The sequence below is a fragment of the Triturus cristatus genome, chromosome 6 (genome assembly GCF_964204655.1).
Source record: "Triturus cristatus chromosome 6, aTriCri1.1, whole genome shotgun sequence".
NCBI lineage: Eukaryota > Metazoa > Chordata > Amphibia > Caudata > Salamandridae > Triturus > Triturus cristatus.
In genome coordinates this window covers 1,332,063,514-1,332,079,600 of record NC_140589.1, presented here as the reverse complement: position 1 = coordinate 1,332,079,600, position 16,087 = coordinate 1,332,063,514, and the positions used below count along the sequence as shown (strand labels likewise).

At 44.6% G+C, this 16,087-nt stretch overlaps 1 protein-coding gene across 1 annotated transcript in view; it reads left to right on the top strand.

The window, feature by feature from the left end:
• The window catches only part of LOC146821397 (kinesin-like protein KIF28), a 777,435-nt gene that overhangs the window by 502,815 nt on the left and 258,533 nt on the right, over window positions 1-16,087 (top strand). Inside the window, exon 25 of the mRNA XM_085609842.1 lies at window positions 9,735-9,841. Coding sequence (XP_085465968.1) covers window positions 9,735-9,841 — 107 coding nt within the window. The remainder of the gene's footprint in view (window positions 1-9,734; window positions 9,842-16,087) is intronic.

The following is a 16,087-nucleotide window of genomic DNA, read 5'->3' as shown; positions in this document are numbered from 1 at the left end:
TGCTCACCACGCCACCCCAGTTCAGACATGGCCATATGCAAATCAGTCTTGACCCCCGTGCCTTATGGAAACAGTCCAGCCCAAACTGCCAAGCCATGTCTTCCCTTGACCGTAATCAAGCATCCTAGGACCGGTTTCGGGGTTTCACCCCCCTTCAGCTAGGATAGCTTGACTCCAGTGGCATAGTAAGCACGGGACCCACGTCTGGGCATACGCTTCCCACATAGGGCGAACATCAAAACACACAAGATGATGGACGGAATGTTGCACATTGGCAAAACATTCACCCCCAGTCACAGATCTGGGTTTAATCCATCGTTATTTTGCTCACCACGCCACCCCAGTTCAGACATGGCCATATGCAAATCAGTCTTGACCCTGTGCCTCATGCGAACAGTCCAGCCCAAACTGCCAAGCCATGTCTTCCCTGGACCGGAATCAAGCATCCTAGGACCGGTTTCGGGATTGCACCCCTCTTCAGCCAGGATAGCTTGACTCCAGTGGCGTAGTGAGCACGGGACCCACGTCTGGGCATACCCTTCCCACATAGGGCGAACAGCAAAACACACAAGATGATGGACGGAATGTTGCACATTGGCAAAATATTCACCCCCAGTCACAGATCTGGGTTTAATCCATCGTTATTTTGCTCACCACGACATTGTTCTGCATTCTGTCCGTCAATAGTTCTTTTTGCATTTGTCACCCCTAGTGGGACGGGTATGCTCAGACGTGAGTCCCATGCTCTCCATGCCACTGGAATCAAGCTATCCCGGCTGAAGAGGGGTGAAACCCCGAAACCGGTCCTAGTATGCTTGTTTCCAGTCCAGGCAGGACCTGGCTTGGCAGTTCTGGCTGGACTGTTCCAATGAGGCACAGGGTCAAGACTGATTTGCATGTGGCTGGGTTCAAACTGGAATGGCATGGTGAGCAAAAAAACGATGGATTTAGGCCCAGATCTCTGTACTGGGGTGAATGTATGACATTGTTCTGCATTCTGTCCATCAATAGTTCTTCTTGCATTTGTCACCCCGAGTGGGACGGGTATGCTCAGACGTGAGTCCTGTGCTCTCCATGCCACTGGAATTAAGCTATCCTGGCTGAAGAGGGGTGAAACCCCGAAACCGATCCTAGGATGCTTGTTTCCAGTCCAGGGAGGACCTGGCTTGGCAGTTCAGGCTGGACTGTTCCCATGAGGCACAGGGTCAAAACTGATTTGCATATGGCTGGGTTCAAACTGGAATGGCATGGTGAGCAAAAAAACGATGGATTTAGGCCCAGATCTCTGTACTGGGGTGAATGTATGACATTGTTCTGGATTCTGTCCATCAATAGTTCTTTTTGCATTGATACAGAAATATAAGCCTATTGCCTAAACTACGATATAAAGCTAACACCACTGACTCACCAAAGCCACTGCTGCTGATTGACCTACAGTAAGTAAACATTACAAACGTAACTGCTTTTTGACGTAAGGCTGTAATGGGGCACCCCTCCCTCTACCTAGAACTAGTAGGGAAACCGGATCTTTGTTCGCTAAAACATTGAAAAAATGGAGTGTTGGCCCCATTTGGAACATTCATGGCTATATGTACATGGATCCTTCTGTCAGTAACCTCTGTCAGAATTCCAGCAGGCTCCTGTAGTGAAAGCTTGAGATTTTGCCCAAGTGCCCGCCCCTCCTAGGGTGGGGAGCAATAGCAAGCCCACTAGCAGTATGCATCGTAGGGAGAGGTCTCTGGGAGATACATCTATTGCACCCCTTATTTGTTATCCACGTCACCCCAAGGCTTCTCTGTAACTAGGGCTAGACGGGCTCAAAACTCTTGTCCTAATGTAGCCAGGCAACGCCCCCAAATCTTGACTGAGCCTTTCTAATTGTATCCAAGTATTTGAAATTGAAATCAAACGTTCTGGAAATCTTATACAGTAAACACATGCAAGAATCAAAAATTTGTGGTCCACAAGTCAATATTAGCGGGAAACCTGGGTCTTTTAGTTAGCTTCAAAGCCTCCTCCCTAGAGCCTTCCTTGGATTGAATCTCCCTGTGCAGTAACTTGAAACGCAACCACAAACTCTCCATCCCAAATCTTGTCTTTGGTATGCTTGTCAAGACATGGCGCCAAGGGCATCGACAACCCCGTATAGGGAAGCCTTTAAAGACCTATGACTTTTGTCCTTACCATCCTTCTCCTTAGCAAAATTACAAGAACTACGGGGCATATTTACAAGGCGGAGATAATAAATTATCGACGCTTTTGCGGCCGTTTTCGGACGAAAAGCAGTGATAAGTTTATTGCCTAATTAGCAAGGTCATGCTAACGCGTGAAACCTTGCTTTAGCGCCGGGATTCTTAACGCCCAGCTTTGCATCTCTAATGAGATGCAAAGTGGGCATTCCTTGACCTGACATAACAGGAGAAATGTCGCTAAGAGACATTTCTCCTATCATCAAGCCCCACGCTATGAAGCATAGCGGCAGGAAAAGTAGCGATAGCCCTGTTAACGCTACTTTCCTTACGCCTGCTTCAGGACTGACTTAGCCATGATATCCTATGGAAGGTGGATATCATGGTTAAGTTTGTGAGTCCCTATCAACAAGTTAACGCCACATTTCGTGAGATTAACGCTAGGCAGTTAGCGTTAGGATTTTTATCACTTTGAGGTAAGCTATCTCAACGATAAAAATCCACGTTAGCCGGCGATAATTATCCTAGCGCTAAGTGCGCTTAGCGATAATTATCGCCGGTTGTTGCTGATATGCCCCTACATTCTGTAACAGTGAAAGTGACTCATACTGGCAACAAACCTTAGCCTCTGCGGCCTTACCGACAACCCCATTTGCTTTACGTTTCCTAGAAACTTTTTCCCTAATGAATATCAATCAGCGGCTCACCTGCTTGACAGGGCTTGACTGACGTTGAAAGCTTTTCTTGCTGGCGCCTCCAGATGCCTTGGAATAACGCTCCAAACCCTTCCAACCCCTTTCAGATTCTTGTATCTGCAAAATATTACACGGGAAATCTTGTTAGTAAATCCCCCCCCCCCATTCCCCCTGTTTTGAGAGAAAAAAGGCTATTAGACAAATCGTCATCGCTAGCAATCTCACCCTCTTCGAAATCGGATAATTCATTGTCACCATTAGCATGAAAACCCCTTGACGAGCCCCACTGCAGGTTGGTTGAGCTCCATCGCCCACACCACCATCAAAGTGTCTGCAGTTCACCGCTTTCTTGAACTGTATTTTTGTGGTTGGACGAAAGCATTAGGAAAACCCGCTCCGTGATAATCCTTTTGCTGATGAGGAAATGAACAGGACGCTTGATACCTGTTCAATGGAGTATTACTGCACCTGATGCCCTTTTGCAGACTTGCCTTATGGTTGGCCTGCAAGGCACTAGAACTCGAAGACATGTGGAAGGAAACAAACAGGACGCTTGATACCTGAAACAAACAGGACGCTTGATACCTGAAAAGAACAGGACGCTTGATACCTGTTCAACGAGTATTTCTGCACCTGGTGCCCTTTTGCAGGCTCGTATTATGGTTGGCCTGCAAGATGCTAGAACTCGCAGAAGTCGGATGAAATAGCAATTTTCTTTACCCTCACTGCTAACCAACAACCTTTTTCCCTACCCTTTATGCTCACCATTAACCTTGAATGACAAAATTCACTGATGCTGCCAACCTCAAAGCAGCAAAAAAGGGGGAAATAATACGAAATACCATATTTAGTAGTTGAACTTAATAAAGCAGTGCCCTGAACAACATCAAATAAGCCATAAGTTAAACCCCCACAGGTAGCGCCATTACCCCATTTTTTACCAAAAAACACATCCTGTCAAACCTGGCCCAGCCCGCCTTGGAAATAAACCATTCTACCCTGTATAACCCTGTGTAACAAAGCAGCACAAAATACTCCCAACGACAGCGAGAACTCAGCCTTAATTTAAAAAAAACAAAGAACAAAAAACGCTACAAAAAACCAACAACACGGCACCAAAAACGAAGGCGCTCAGAAATAATGCATATTCCTTATTGTCAAGAGGACCACTGTACGATAGCCGTAAAAACCCATCCCTAAACCTATATGTAAATTACAAAATATTTAATAACATGTTGTAGAGCCAATTGTCTTATCACTATGTCAAATATACATTCACAAGCTCTTAGAAAACACAAAATAAGCACAATACATATCGGTTTTCCCATTCACGCTAAAAAATTGAAAGGCTCATCATAAACTAAAACCAAAAATGTTTCACCAACAGTCATTTGTAAAGCATTTTTTCATAATGCTAAAAATACTTTCACTATCTTCAGTACAAAAACGCTTTTTAACCACTAGATGGCACAGTTACTCTACTTAGCAAGTAAAAAACACCTAACTGTAGCACTAAAATCAAGCTCCAAAAACCATTTCTAAATACACAATTCAATTTACATTAAAGGCAAGCTCTGAGGCACAAAAACTGCCGCGCTGCCGCCTACCTTGGCTTAGGACCCCCAACTGGCACAAATTAGAACGCGGCGTTTGAAACCGCTGCGTTCTAAAGCAGGCGCCGCCTGCGCATGCTCGGTCTGGGCAATACCATGCCTGAAGCCGCCCGGGGGTGGACATTCTTCGAATGCCACCCCCAAGCCCCCATTTAGTCTGGACTCAAAGCCCCCATTTAGTCTGGACTCAAAGCGTCACAGTCAGGATTTCGGCTCGTAGGGCCTTGTAAATATTAGAAATCAGTCTGTTCTCCCCTGTTCAGCAGCGTCACCAGTGAATTGGAGGGCTGTGGTGCTGCCAAAGGTCCTGGGCAGTTGCCACAATGTTTGTATATTGCAGATATTGGCATACTCCTAGTGTGAAGGATTCTGTGGCGTTGTTTTGCATAATAAATCGTCCTGCAGGCTAAAGGTCTCCAAGTGTGTTACAGCCCCCATCATTCCATTTCTGCACTGACATAAATACTGCTATTTTTAAAAAAGGTTGGAGGGACCATAGCAGCATATCTAGGGCAGGTGGTGCTCTCCATAGTACGCGTGTGACCAGGCGCGCAACACCCATTGGACTCAAAGGGCTTCAGCCCCCCCCCCCGTTGTGTGTGGCAGCCCGGGATGAGACACCTTCCCGGGCAAAAAAGCAGCCGCACCCGAGCACTTCACGGGTCTTTAAAAGACCATTTGCATGTTAATGAGGCCTTGCTGTTGTTTCACCCCTTCTAAGAGCCCCTGCAGCTCCACTCTGCCTATTGCTTAAAGTTCAGCCCCCCCCGAACTTTTTGCTCAGCCCCCCCCGAAATTTGGCTCTAGTTGCACCTCTGCGTGTGACTGCCTCTACCCACAATTCGCAGACCTGGTGTATTATGTAGGGTGTATCCATAGGTATACTTGCACCCTGCATCAACAGGACGGGGAATCTCCTCTCCCCATGGGAGCCTCATAGGAGTTTGTTTCCCCAGTCATCATCTGAGTCCAGCCAGTGGACTGCGTGCTGCAAGTACACAGTCATATAATAAAGCTTCTTGTGAAAGACTTCGACCCCACCGGCCCTAGGTCCGTTTAAAGGTAGATAGGCCAACCCGCTTCCACTTGTTAGCCCACAGCAGCTCCACCACTAGGCTTTTTATGGTTTTAAAATAATGTTGTGGAATCATATAAAATGTTCCCAGGAGGACATATAGGCATCTAGGGAGCATTATCATTTTAATAATATCAACCCTACCCATGCGCGAGAGGGGGATATCTTTCCAAAAACGTATTGAGGACCGTAGTCAATCAATCACCCTCCCAACATTAAAGATCCAGGAAATTTGATTTTGTATGGGACAGTCTGATCCCAAATACTGCACTCCATCTGATCCCAGGGGAGTTCCACCTCTGGATGCGCCTCCAGCTGTAGGTCTGCCAGTTCCCCCAATAGGAACAGCTTGGACTTTCTTGGATTAATGCGACGGCCCAAAATCTCATCAAACTTCTGCAACACATTCAGGAGTATCCAGATTGAGTCTGCTGCTTGCCTCAGATATATCTGGGCATTGTCGGCGTAAAGGAAAACCACATGGGTGTTCACTCCCACAGAGATCCTGCAGGAATGTAGGGTCCTGCATAGGCTCTCCGCCATTGGCTCCATAGTGAGCACGAAGAGGAGGGGTGACAATGGACACCCCTGCCTCATTCCATTGTGTAGCGGAAAGGATTCCATTCCTCCCTCCCGGATCTTACTCTGGTGTTGGAGGCAGTGTACAGTAGTTGTACCCACTGTATGAATTTAGGGCCCATACCCATCTTCCACAACACCTGCCATAGGTAATTCCAATCTAATTAATCAAACGCCTGTTCGATATCCAGGAGAGCTAAAGCCTAGGCGTCCCACCGCAATTGTGAGGCGTGGTACACAAGCAAGAGTCATCTTAGATTATGAAGAATACTCCATTGAGGGATAAAACCAGACTGGTCTGTGTGAATTAGGCTTGGAAGATGAGGGAGCAGATACTTCACCAGTATGTTAGTAAGGAGTTTAACATCCACATTTAATAACGATATTGGTCTAGATGTGTAGGCCTCCATACGGTCCTTGCCTGGTTGTTGTATCATTATAATTATTGCCTCACTCATTGTTTGCGGAAGGGTCCCTTTCTGTGAGCCTCCTGATAAACCTCTAATAGTTTATCGGCCATTTGGTCTGTGTATTGATTTTAGAATTCAGCGGGTAGCCCATCACTGCCTGGGGTATTTGCAGTTTCCATGTTCCTAATCGGCACCAGTATCTCCTCTCGGTGATGGGTCTATCTAGGTGGTCATGATCGTCAGGATTTAATGTTGGGAGTGGTATTTCTGCTAAATATTCACTTAGCCGATTCTCCGAACCCCCTCCCCGTACAGCATATGTTGTGATCTCATATGTTGTACATTAACAATTAAGGTCAGTAAGGATGTCACAGTGGCACCTCAGGGGACCATGGAAATGAACTTAGTCATGTGTCTAGCTCGCTCCAAGGAATGTCATCATTCAGGCCAGTGGTGTGTGTAGCTAGACTGTAGACCGAGTACTGTTACCTTCAGAAAAGGGTACATTTGTCCCAGAAATTGCATGCTTCCAGGATGGTCCACTATAAGCAGTCGGGAGTATGGTGATTGGCCAGGAAGTAGGCACTCATCTTGGTGGCCTTTTTCCTACACCGTATGTTGTTGCGGTGTTCCATGATCCTGATTTTGGCTGATCTGGTCATCATATCGATGTATCGTAAGGCGCAAGGACAGGTGATTAAATACACACAGTTCTTGGTGTTACAGTTTGTATGGTCCCTCTGTGTCCACATGTGTGAGGGGTCTAGCCTGATATCTTTGGTCGCTTCTGTGAGGTGGCACACCCTGCATGAACCACATGGGTAGTGTCCCGTGACCAGGGGAAGGTTCCAGAGGAGGCGTTATTCTATTCTCAGAGCCACCCGGGGTCTCTTGTGTATGAGCATGTTTCTGAGGTTCTGACGACATTTGAATACAAAATAAGGGTATGGAATTTCCAGGGATCTAATTTTAAAACTCGTTTGTGGGCAGTGAGGCATACTACCTGTTCTTACATTAAAAACGCAATAAAAATATATATTTAAAAAAAGTTCTCTTCAGCAAATCATTTGCAGTCTCTATCCCGACCTATACCATAACAACTCTGGCCTCTAGCAACCACCTCCCATAATCAATCTACTCTCGTTGAATAGGTGACGGAACAGTTTAGGTTTGCACAATTCTAATAGTTGCATGAGTTGCTCCAAAATCATGATGGGGCAGCATCCCGCTCCCCTCACTCTCTCCATTACCTTTCAAGCAGAATTGAAAAGTCCTGTTCGACAGACAAACTACTGTCCTCTGAGTCAATCTCCTCGGTCTTGCATATTTGAAATATTTATTTCACTCAAGTTTCCAAAAGTTAAAACAGAGCCTAATGACACTCATTTGTGCAACCCCCAGGAACCAGAACTTCATAACTAGTCTCACTTACAGGCAGATTAACGACAGGTGTTCATGTAAGTACTAGATATTTTCATGGAAGTTATTGATATAAAAACTGATTGATAAAATGTGGGTGTAATTACTTTGCGACACGTGTTATAGGTGAAAACACTTTATAGTCAAAGTATATTAAAACCACCACAGTTGTAATAACTAATCATGACATGTAGTAAACCGTTACAGTATGGTGAAGACTACTATACCAAGGCTTGAAACCCTTCCTTTAACCACATCCGGCCCAAAGTTGGTTCAATTCTTGAATACTTCCGCCTTGCGATCTCACTTGACACAAACATGCCAATGGACCCTGGTGACCTCCATGTCACATTGTTCAGTGGCACAAATTGAAACAAGACACGCCTCTCATGGCTGATTCAAGCAGAGCAGCTTTATGTGACAAAACCCTTTGCATAGGCATCAAGATCCCCAAAATGAGCCTCTTAAAATGATCTGTGGCCCAAATATCAGGCCGCATATTTCTTAGGTCATTAGCCCCTGTTTCAGCTTTCCTCCCCTCAAATAATTAGGGTTGTACTCTGTATGGAGTGCTGTGCACCAACCAATACAATGCTCAAGGGCAACCAAAGCATCTACGCTTTAGATGTTGTAGTTCAAGAGCATGGTTCCAGTAAATGGATTAGTTTGGACTGGTGGATGACAACTAATCACCCACTAATGCCTCCAACTAAAATTTGAAACAAAGCCTGGATTGAAAAGAATATCCTATAGCTAATAATTATTTTTATTAAGTGGGTCCTCTTGTCCAGATTAAAATAAAAAAAATAGTGGCTGTAACGAGAGATGATGGTCTGTATCAGCTCATAAAGTAGTGTGTAAGTTGGTCGACATGTTTCTTGCCACAGTAGTCAAAACCTATCAAAGTCAATTCATCATGGCCGGGCTTCCTCATCTACACAGTGATTGGAAATATTACTCTGAGGCGACAGAGACGGTGTAGGTTTTCAACCGCACTTCACGTCCGGACACATTGTGTCTCCAGGTAGCTAAAATTTAGCAGGTTCTCTGCATGGTTTGTTTTCTTGTGTAGTTCTATACAAATACATTCAGTCGTCAAACACCAATTCTGCATACCTGGACTTATTGAACCAGACCATCTTCCAAGACAAGGAGTTGTAAAATGAGGAAATGTTGATAGCTCTCTTTTGGCTTTGTCAATCAAGGGGAACATGTGGTTGTTGTATGTTTTTATCACCTGATCGCAATGAATGGGGGAAAGCTGATTTTCTATTATGTAACAAACAAAAACTCCCTCTAACTGTGAAATACGCAGGAACACATTTATACACATAAAACTAAAAAGTGTTTTTATTTTACAGAGTTTTATATAGCGCGAACTTGACCTGAATCGGGTATCAGAGCGCTTTACATAGCACCAGTTGCATTACATGAGGACACATTCAATATTATATATATTTTTTTTTTAGGCACAGGGAGATTAAGTGATTTGCCCAGAATCACAGGATGTTCAGCGTCATTGCCGAGACTCGAGCCCAGTTCTAGCCGTTAGGCCAACTCCTCTCCCCTATCATCAAATATACTAAAAAGAAGTTCACCATCATTTGTGGCTGAAAAGTTATTGGTGATATGTATTCCTAGGACGATGATGGGTTGTCTCCACTAAGAAGTTGTGCATTCTGTTTTTATGGAACTCTTTTAAAAGGTGAGCCAATCCAATCATGTTAACAGTGCTCTTCCTTGTGTTTCTGCAGAAGGCTGTACTGAACTGGATTGGTCTTTGAAAGATATAAAGCTCACCACAGAGGGTCACATTGTAATAGACGGAATGAAACCTTTTCCTTCGAATTCTCCTATTCTGGTGAGTGCAAATTGGTTGTACACATGGAGCCATACGTACTGATGTGTACATTCGTATGCTTTAATAGTTAATAAATCGAAAATCGGAATAGTTATAATAATAACTGATAGCTAATAGTGAATCAATTGTTCATTCATGTTTCTTAACTGTAGGCGATTCACTGGTTCCCACCACATTTGATTTAATCTAAATAAATCAATGTTTAGTTTGAGGTTAGAATGAAGGGTGTTAATTACAAATATACCAAAATAACACTGTCTGAAGGGGTTACCTAGAAAGCACTGATGCAGTCCTTGTATTATATTCTAATTTAGCATTTACATAGTGCTTCATACTCCTATCTTGGGGGCTGATGCAGATTTTAGATTTGTAGTACACAACATTGTGGGGGAGTAGGTAGTTGGATGTAGCTGTTCTGATCCTGTTTGGCAGCAGTTTGCTGTTGTGAGTCAGTGACTAGAGGAGTTTTTAGCTTGTGTTGGTTCCAAGCACCCATTTTGTGCTGGTGGAGGAGGTGTGAGAGATAGGAGATCAATTTATAATAGTTAAGACTAACACATGTGGACAGCTATTTAGTGCCAACCTATCCAGAGGCGTTGAGGGGGCTGTGTGGATGTACACCAAGAAAGGTGGTAATTAGAGATATTCCAGTAATCCATATGGCAACATTCTCATGGCATAGATGCTGCCAGAAGAGTAAAATGGTGCCAAAAGAGGAAGAATGGTAGGTAGTGACATGAATAGTAGCCTTGCACCTTTTCTAAAGGCAGGCATACTACCTACTTTTGTGTAAAAACACGTCCTGAACAAGGATAGAAGTGTGAGAGAAATCAAGCTTGGCAGCCTGAGCAGAAGTGACCCAAACTTTAGCAGGCCCAGATTTCACTTACTTGTCCAATGCAGAGAGAGGCCACATTTTTTAGCAGTGGTTTGTGCCTTAAGTCAGGCCTATGCGCCTTAAAGCTACCAAAGGTGGGTGCGTCTAGTCAGGTCAAGGTTCAGGCGCTATCCTGACATGCACATGCAAGGGTGAGAGATGAAGCGCTTGGTAGGTTGATGCTTTGAAAGCACAAGAATGAATGGGCTGCAATGTGTTCCCCTTCTGTCCTCACCCCTCCAGATGAGCAGAATACTTTTTATTATATCTCGGATACCCTGGCCCCTTCTAGATTGACATGAGGCAGCATACTCCTTACCCCATCTACGGTTTCCACCCTGACAACTGCCACTTCATTATTGTTGCAGGGGAAAAAAGCAAGAATGTGGTGAATGTATGTAACACCCTGCCACCATTTCAGCTAAAAGAGTAATTTCGTCATAACTCTCTTTCTTCCTGACTTTGGCATTGATGAGTGGCTGAGTGATAAAAAGTAAAGCATTCCTTTTTTTAAACAATTTGAGTGTATGTGGGTATATGATGATAAAACATTAAGGCCATTTTAGCCCTGTCCCCAGACAGTGAAGATGAGTAGGTGAGAGAGTGCATGGATAGATGAATGGGGAAGACCATGAGTGCACGCTGCATCCAACATACTGCAACACATATTAGTGCCAGAACAGTGCAAAGAATGGCTAAGAAAAAGGGGGAACTACTCCTTTGTGAACACGAACAAACATGAAATGTCTGTCACAGCCCCCCACCCCCCCCCCCACACACATATAGAACTGTCGGAGACTGAAATGACAGGGAGCTACGCAAGGCAAATAAATATACAATACACAGAAAATAATTATGCTTTAGCAGAGAGTGAAACTCCACTGTAAACAAATGTGGTTATTAGTTGTGAGAGATGTGAGTCTTTCACAATTAATAGCTGAACAATTGTCTTTTTAATGGGGACCAAGCACCCCATTGTAGCACTTGACTCTCTCAGTGTAGCAAAGCAGAGCACCCCAAGGCCTACCCAGGGGAGGTGGTTGGAACTAGTAATCTCAAGTCACTGACAAGCAGCAATAACACTCAATAAATGATTGTCCAGTAAGTGGTTTTATTCTAAGAAGGAAAAGTACTCTTATTACACATCCATTACTAAATACTACACATTAATTTACAAATATGTTCATCAGGTAGATGGGAATATTTTTTGTGACACCCTTATATCATATTACACCCCAGTAGGTCCTGAACCTCATAATTACAATACTCCTCACCTATACCAGATTGAAGATGTGACGTTACAACGCGATCAAAATGATCGCGGAACGTTACATTGCAGTTTTTACAACGCCAGTCGTTACAACGACTTGCGCTGGAGGGCGCTGGACTTAGGAATAGTATGATTTTCTATTCCAACAGCAGTCTACGTACAGTAGGGAAGGTGTTGGAATAGGAAATCATACTATTCCTAAGGTTAGAGCGCCATACAGCGCAAGTCGTTGTAACGACTTGCGTTGTATTACCCGCGATGTAAAAGCATTGCGATGCAATGCCCACGTGGTAATGGATGTTTCCCTACCAGATGCAACATCACAATATAAGGGGGTGTCATTTCAAATAAGGCAGGCCTACTGGCTTTGTCAAGGGGCACCACATTAATAACAATAATAGCCCTGTTATACGTTGCCAAGGTAACACATTATAAGGGGTGTCGGTATATATAAGGCAGGCATACTGGCTTTGTCAGGGTGTCACTACATTAATAAAATCAGCCACATGCCATGTTCAAACATAATTAGAATTGATGAAAGCAGTACTACCATTCATAAGCATTCATTATAATGGTAAACATTTATTGTTCAATATTCAGGTTGGCAAAAATAATTGTCATGTGCTGTAGGCCACACAAGACATAGGGCAAGTTTTTGTCAAACATTGCTGGGGAGCTGCTGCATCACCTGCATCCTCCCACAATCGATTTGTCACCTGTTAGTGGTGCCCCTGCCCTTCCTTGGGACCACCACAAACAGACAAATGTATACAAATATGTGTCACTTCTCATCAGAGCTCTTGAATACTTTATGAGGGGTAACTGGGCGGAGGTAATCGGCTTTGCATCGCTTTTATTTTTCTCTTGTTTTTCTTGATTTGGATCCCCCAGTTCTCTCTAGATCTTCTTAGGCCTCTCTGGTGCTGGGTGCAATTGCCCCCCAACACATGCATGGGGACGGCACCTCATTGAGCTAAAGGTTTCCTCCCTCAGGGGATGGGGTACCGTGGGTAGGAGAATAATATCTGTGCAGACCCCCAGGTAGATGGGGAGACCAGGGGCAGAACTGAGTACAGGGAGGGATCCCCCCGCATTACCAATCCCCAAAGGGGAACATTAGAAAAAATAACTCTATGTTGCATTAACACCAGGCTCCTGGCCCACCACGTGGGTTTGAAGAGGAGCTCGAGCAGAATGCCATGTGCTCTGCTGCTTCTTTGCTTCTATTTAAAATGGCAAATCTTCAAAGTGGAATTTCTCTGTCCATGTGGGGCTAGTTTTTCTTTTGGTGGCCAGGTCTAGTGTCTGGATCCTGGTGCTCCTCTCCTGCTAGTGGGGGCAACATGCGCAGCCCCTCCACAACCAGCCAGCAGGGCACCCTCCTGTCCGCACTTCCCAGGCACCAGAGCCTATTAGTTGTTTTGAAGGGCTCCCGAGGGGGGCAGTGGAGTCTAGGTCCTGCATTTCAACTGGTCCTCATGGGGTATAAGTGGGCCAGCACCACTGTCCCTAGAGAGCCCCATCCAAATGCAGGGGGCCAGCCGGAGTCAAATTCCTTAGTCCATTCTTGAAGAGCATTAGCTGGCTTCGCCTTCTGGCTGGGCACCCCTTCCACTGTCAGCCTCTACAAGGTCTAAGGTCTTCTCAACTGTCTCTCCCCCTTGTGTAGGGGTTTTTAAGGGGAGACAGCCTTTACAATGAAACTATTACAACGCATGCCATTACATCGCATGTCTTTGCAACGTAAAAGGTGTGCAGCAGTGGGTAGAAGGTGTTGGATTTTACTCCAACACCTTCCCTACTGTTGCACACACTGGAGTTGGAATAGAAAATTAATCTATTCCAACTTCCAGCGCCCCGACAGAAAGTCGTAGTAAAAGTTTGCATTGCAATGGCATGCAATGTAATGGCATGCATTGTAACGTCACCTATTCGTTTTTAAGTGAGGGTGTTGAGTTCTATATGCCAGGGACTCATTGCAAATCCTAGGATGTTACATCATCCTCCCACCCCTGTTCCAACACTCCTATGCAGCATTCTGGAGCAATCCAACATGGCATCTTCATGTTTTCTCTGGCAAGAACTCCTCTCAGGAAATTAGGTCAGCCCCTAGCGGACATCACTGCCTGATCCCTTTTCAACAAAACATCAAAGGTGAGCCCCTACTGTGTTGGCTCCAGAAGTCTGTCTCTCCCCCTCTGTTCTAGTGGGCCTGTGCTTTCCCACCACTTCCTTTAACATGAGCGGAATCAATCACTGATAATTGCTACTTTTGTGTGGAGAACGTCTGTTTCCTCTGCCGGGGAGGAGAGTGATTAACTTGGCCCAGTGGGGGGACAAAGGCCTGGAATCTGATTGTGATTTAAGCCACAGAAATAGGATAAATAGTGAAGTCCCATAAAATGTGAATGTAGTGCATTGTTAACTGTAAATTCAAACTCAGTGTGCATTTGTTACCCCAGTTTGTTACCTTGCTGTACCCTGTAGGCCTAAGTAGAGCAAAACTGCACTTTGGAGCAGGTTATGCCTATCTCTAAAATACAGTGAAATCCCCAGATATTTTCCAGAAAGCACTACAACCTACTCTGAGTGCCCACTAATATAAGGCCTACCCCTGGTCAGCAATCCTTGTAGAGTTCATTCTGCGGAGGGCTACTTGTGCAAAATTACCAGGCTGCACACTACAGTAGTCTCGCATACGCAGCCGCACATGTGTGCACACATATTCATGTGGATCCAGCCCAGTCCCCCTTACCCTAACTGCTCAGGAGTTGCCTTATCTTAAAAGTGAAAGTGGCGGTTAACATGCTCAGTCCAATTGTCGTGAATTTACTGTGAGAGAGAGTCAGGTAGTGAGACTTACCTACAGTAAAAGTTTAAAAAACTGGTAGTCAATGTAAAAAAAAACCTGGTGAAGTTAATGGGCGGAACATTCAGAACAGTGTGTCGGTCTTATATGTTTTACAGAGAATTAAATAAACAAGACAGGAAGGTTCATTAAAAGTACAGAGAAACAAAGGACTGGTAAAAACAAGTTAAAGAGAGAGAATGAACAACAGTGGCTGTTGATTAAGAAAGAACATGTAGCAATAGTGAGGTAGTACATAAAGAGTAATTACTGTTACGATGCATAAAGTGGAAAACCAAAAGTGTTTTATATTAAATAGAGAGAGTGCATGGTTAGTGTATGGGGAGCAATTGCTGTTGTGGGTCAGGGCAGGTAAGTCCAATCTCAGCAGTTTAAAGTGTAAATTGAGAAGTTCAGTGTAAACACTACAGTAGCCCTAGACAGAGGGGATGGTACAGAGAGCAATTTCATTATAGTGGCATTGTTAGGGTTTGTAGCGAAGAGGTCTATCTGTGTTAAATAACACAAAAAGATGTAGAAGTACCGGAGAGAGAAAAGGAAAGGGCAGACATTGGTGAGCTCTTCAGCCAAAAGCAACAAGAAGATGTTTAATAACGGGAGTAAAGAGTAAGGGGCAAGGCAGCATTGCACGCTCCAAAAGCACAGTTCAGCTGTAATAGCATAACCTGCACTCTGGTATGATCTGCACTCAGACGTCTTCATTGGAATAAGGGTGCATGTGCTAACTAGCTCCCACAGAACTGTTGCATTGACTGTCGAAAGAAGAGCTACAGTTAGTTATTTGAACTTGGGGACTGGTGCTCCCAATCAACTTTCTTGTGCTCCTTTTTTGGAGCCGCAACTTCAAACTCATTTATGAGGCGATTCAACTCGGACCCATGCAGGTAAAAGGAAGAGAACAGAAGCAGGAACCAAATCAAAGAGGCCACGTCTCTCTACTTTTTCTCCTTGCAGGGCCACTGAGGTAGTGGGAAAAGATAAACTAACTGACACATTGAAGTACTTTTCCAATAAACTCTCAGAGACTCTAGATGGTAAATTTCAACCAATCTATGAATGCTTAGGGGCAATTGATTCAGAGCTGTGTAAGATGAGCTCACTTTCTGCTGCCCAGCAGCCAGTGCTGGAGCCATCTGTTGATTCCCATATTGTGGTTGCTACTTCTAGCTCCTTGCCCACTTTACCAGAGTCCATTGCTATTGAACCGGCTCGAGATCATTCTTTAAATAA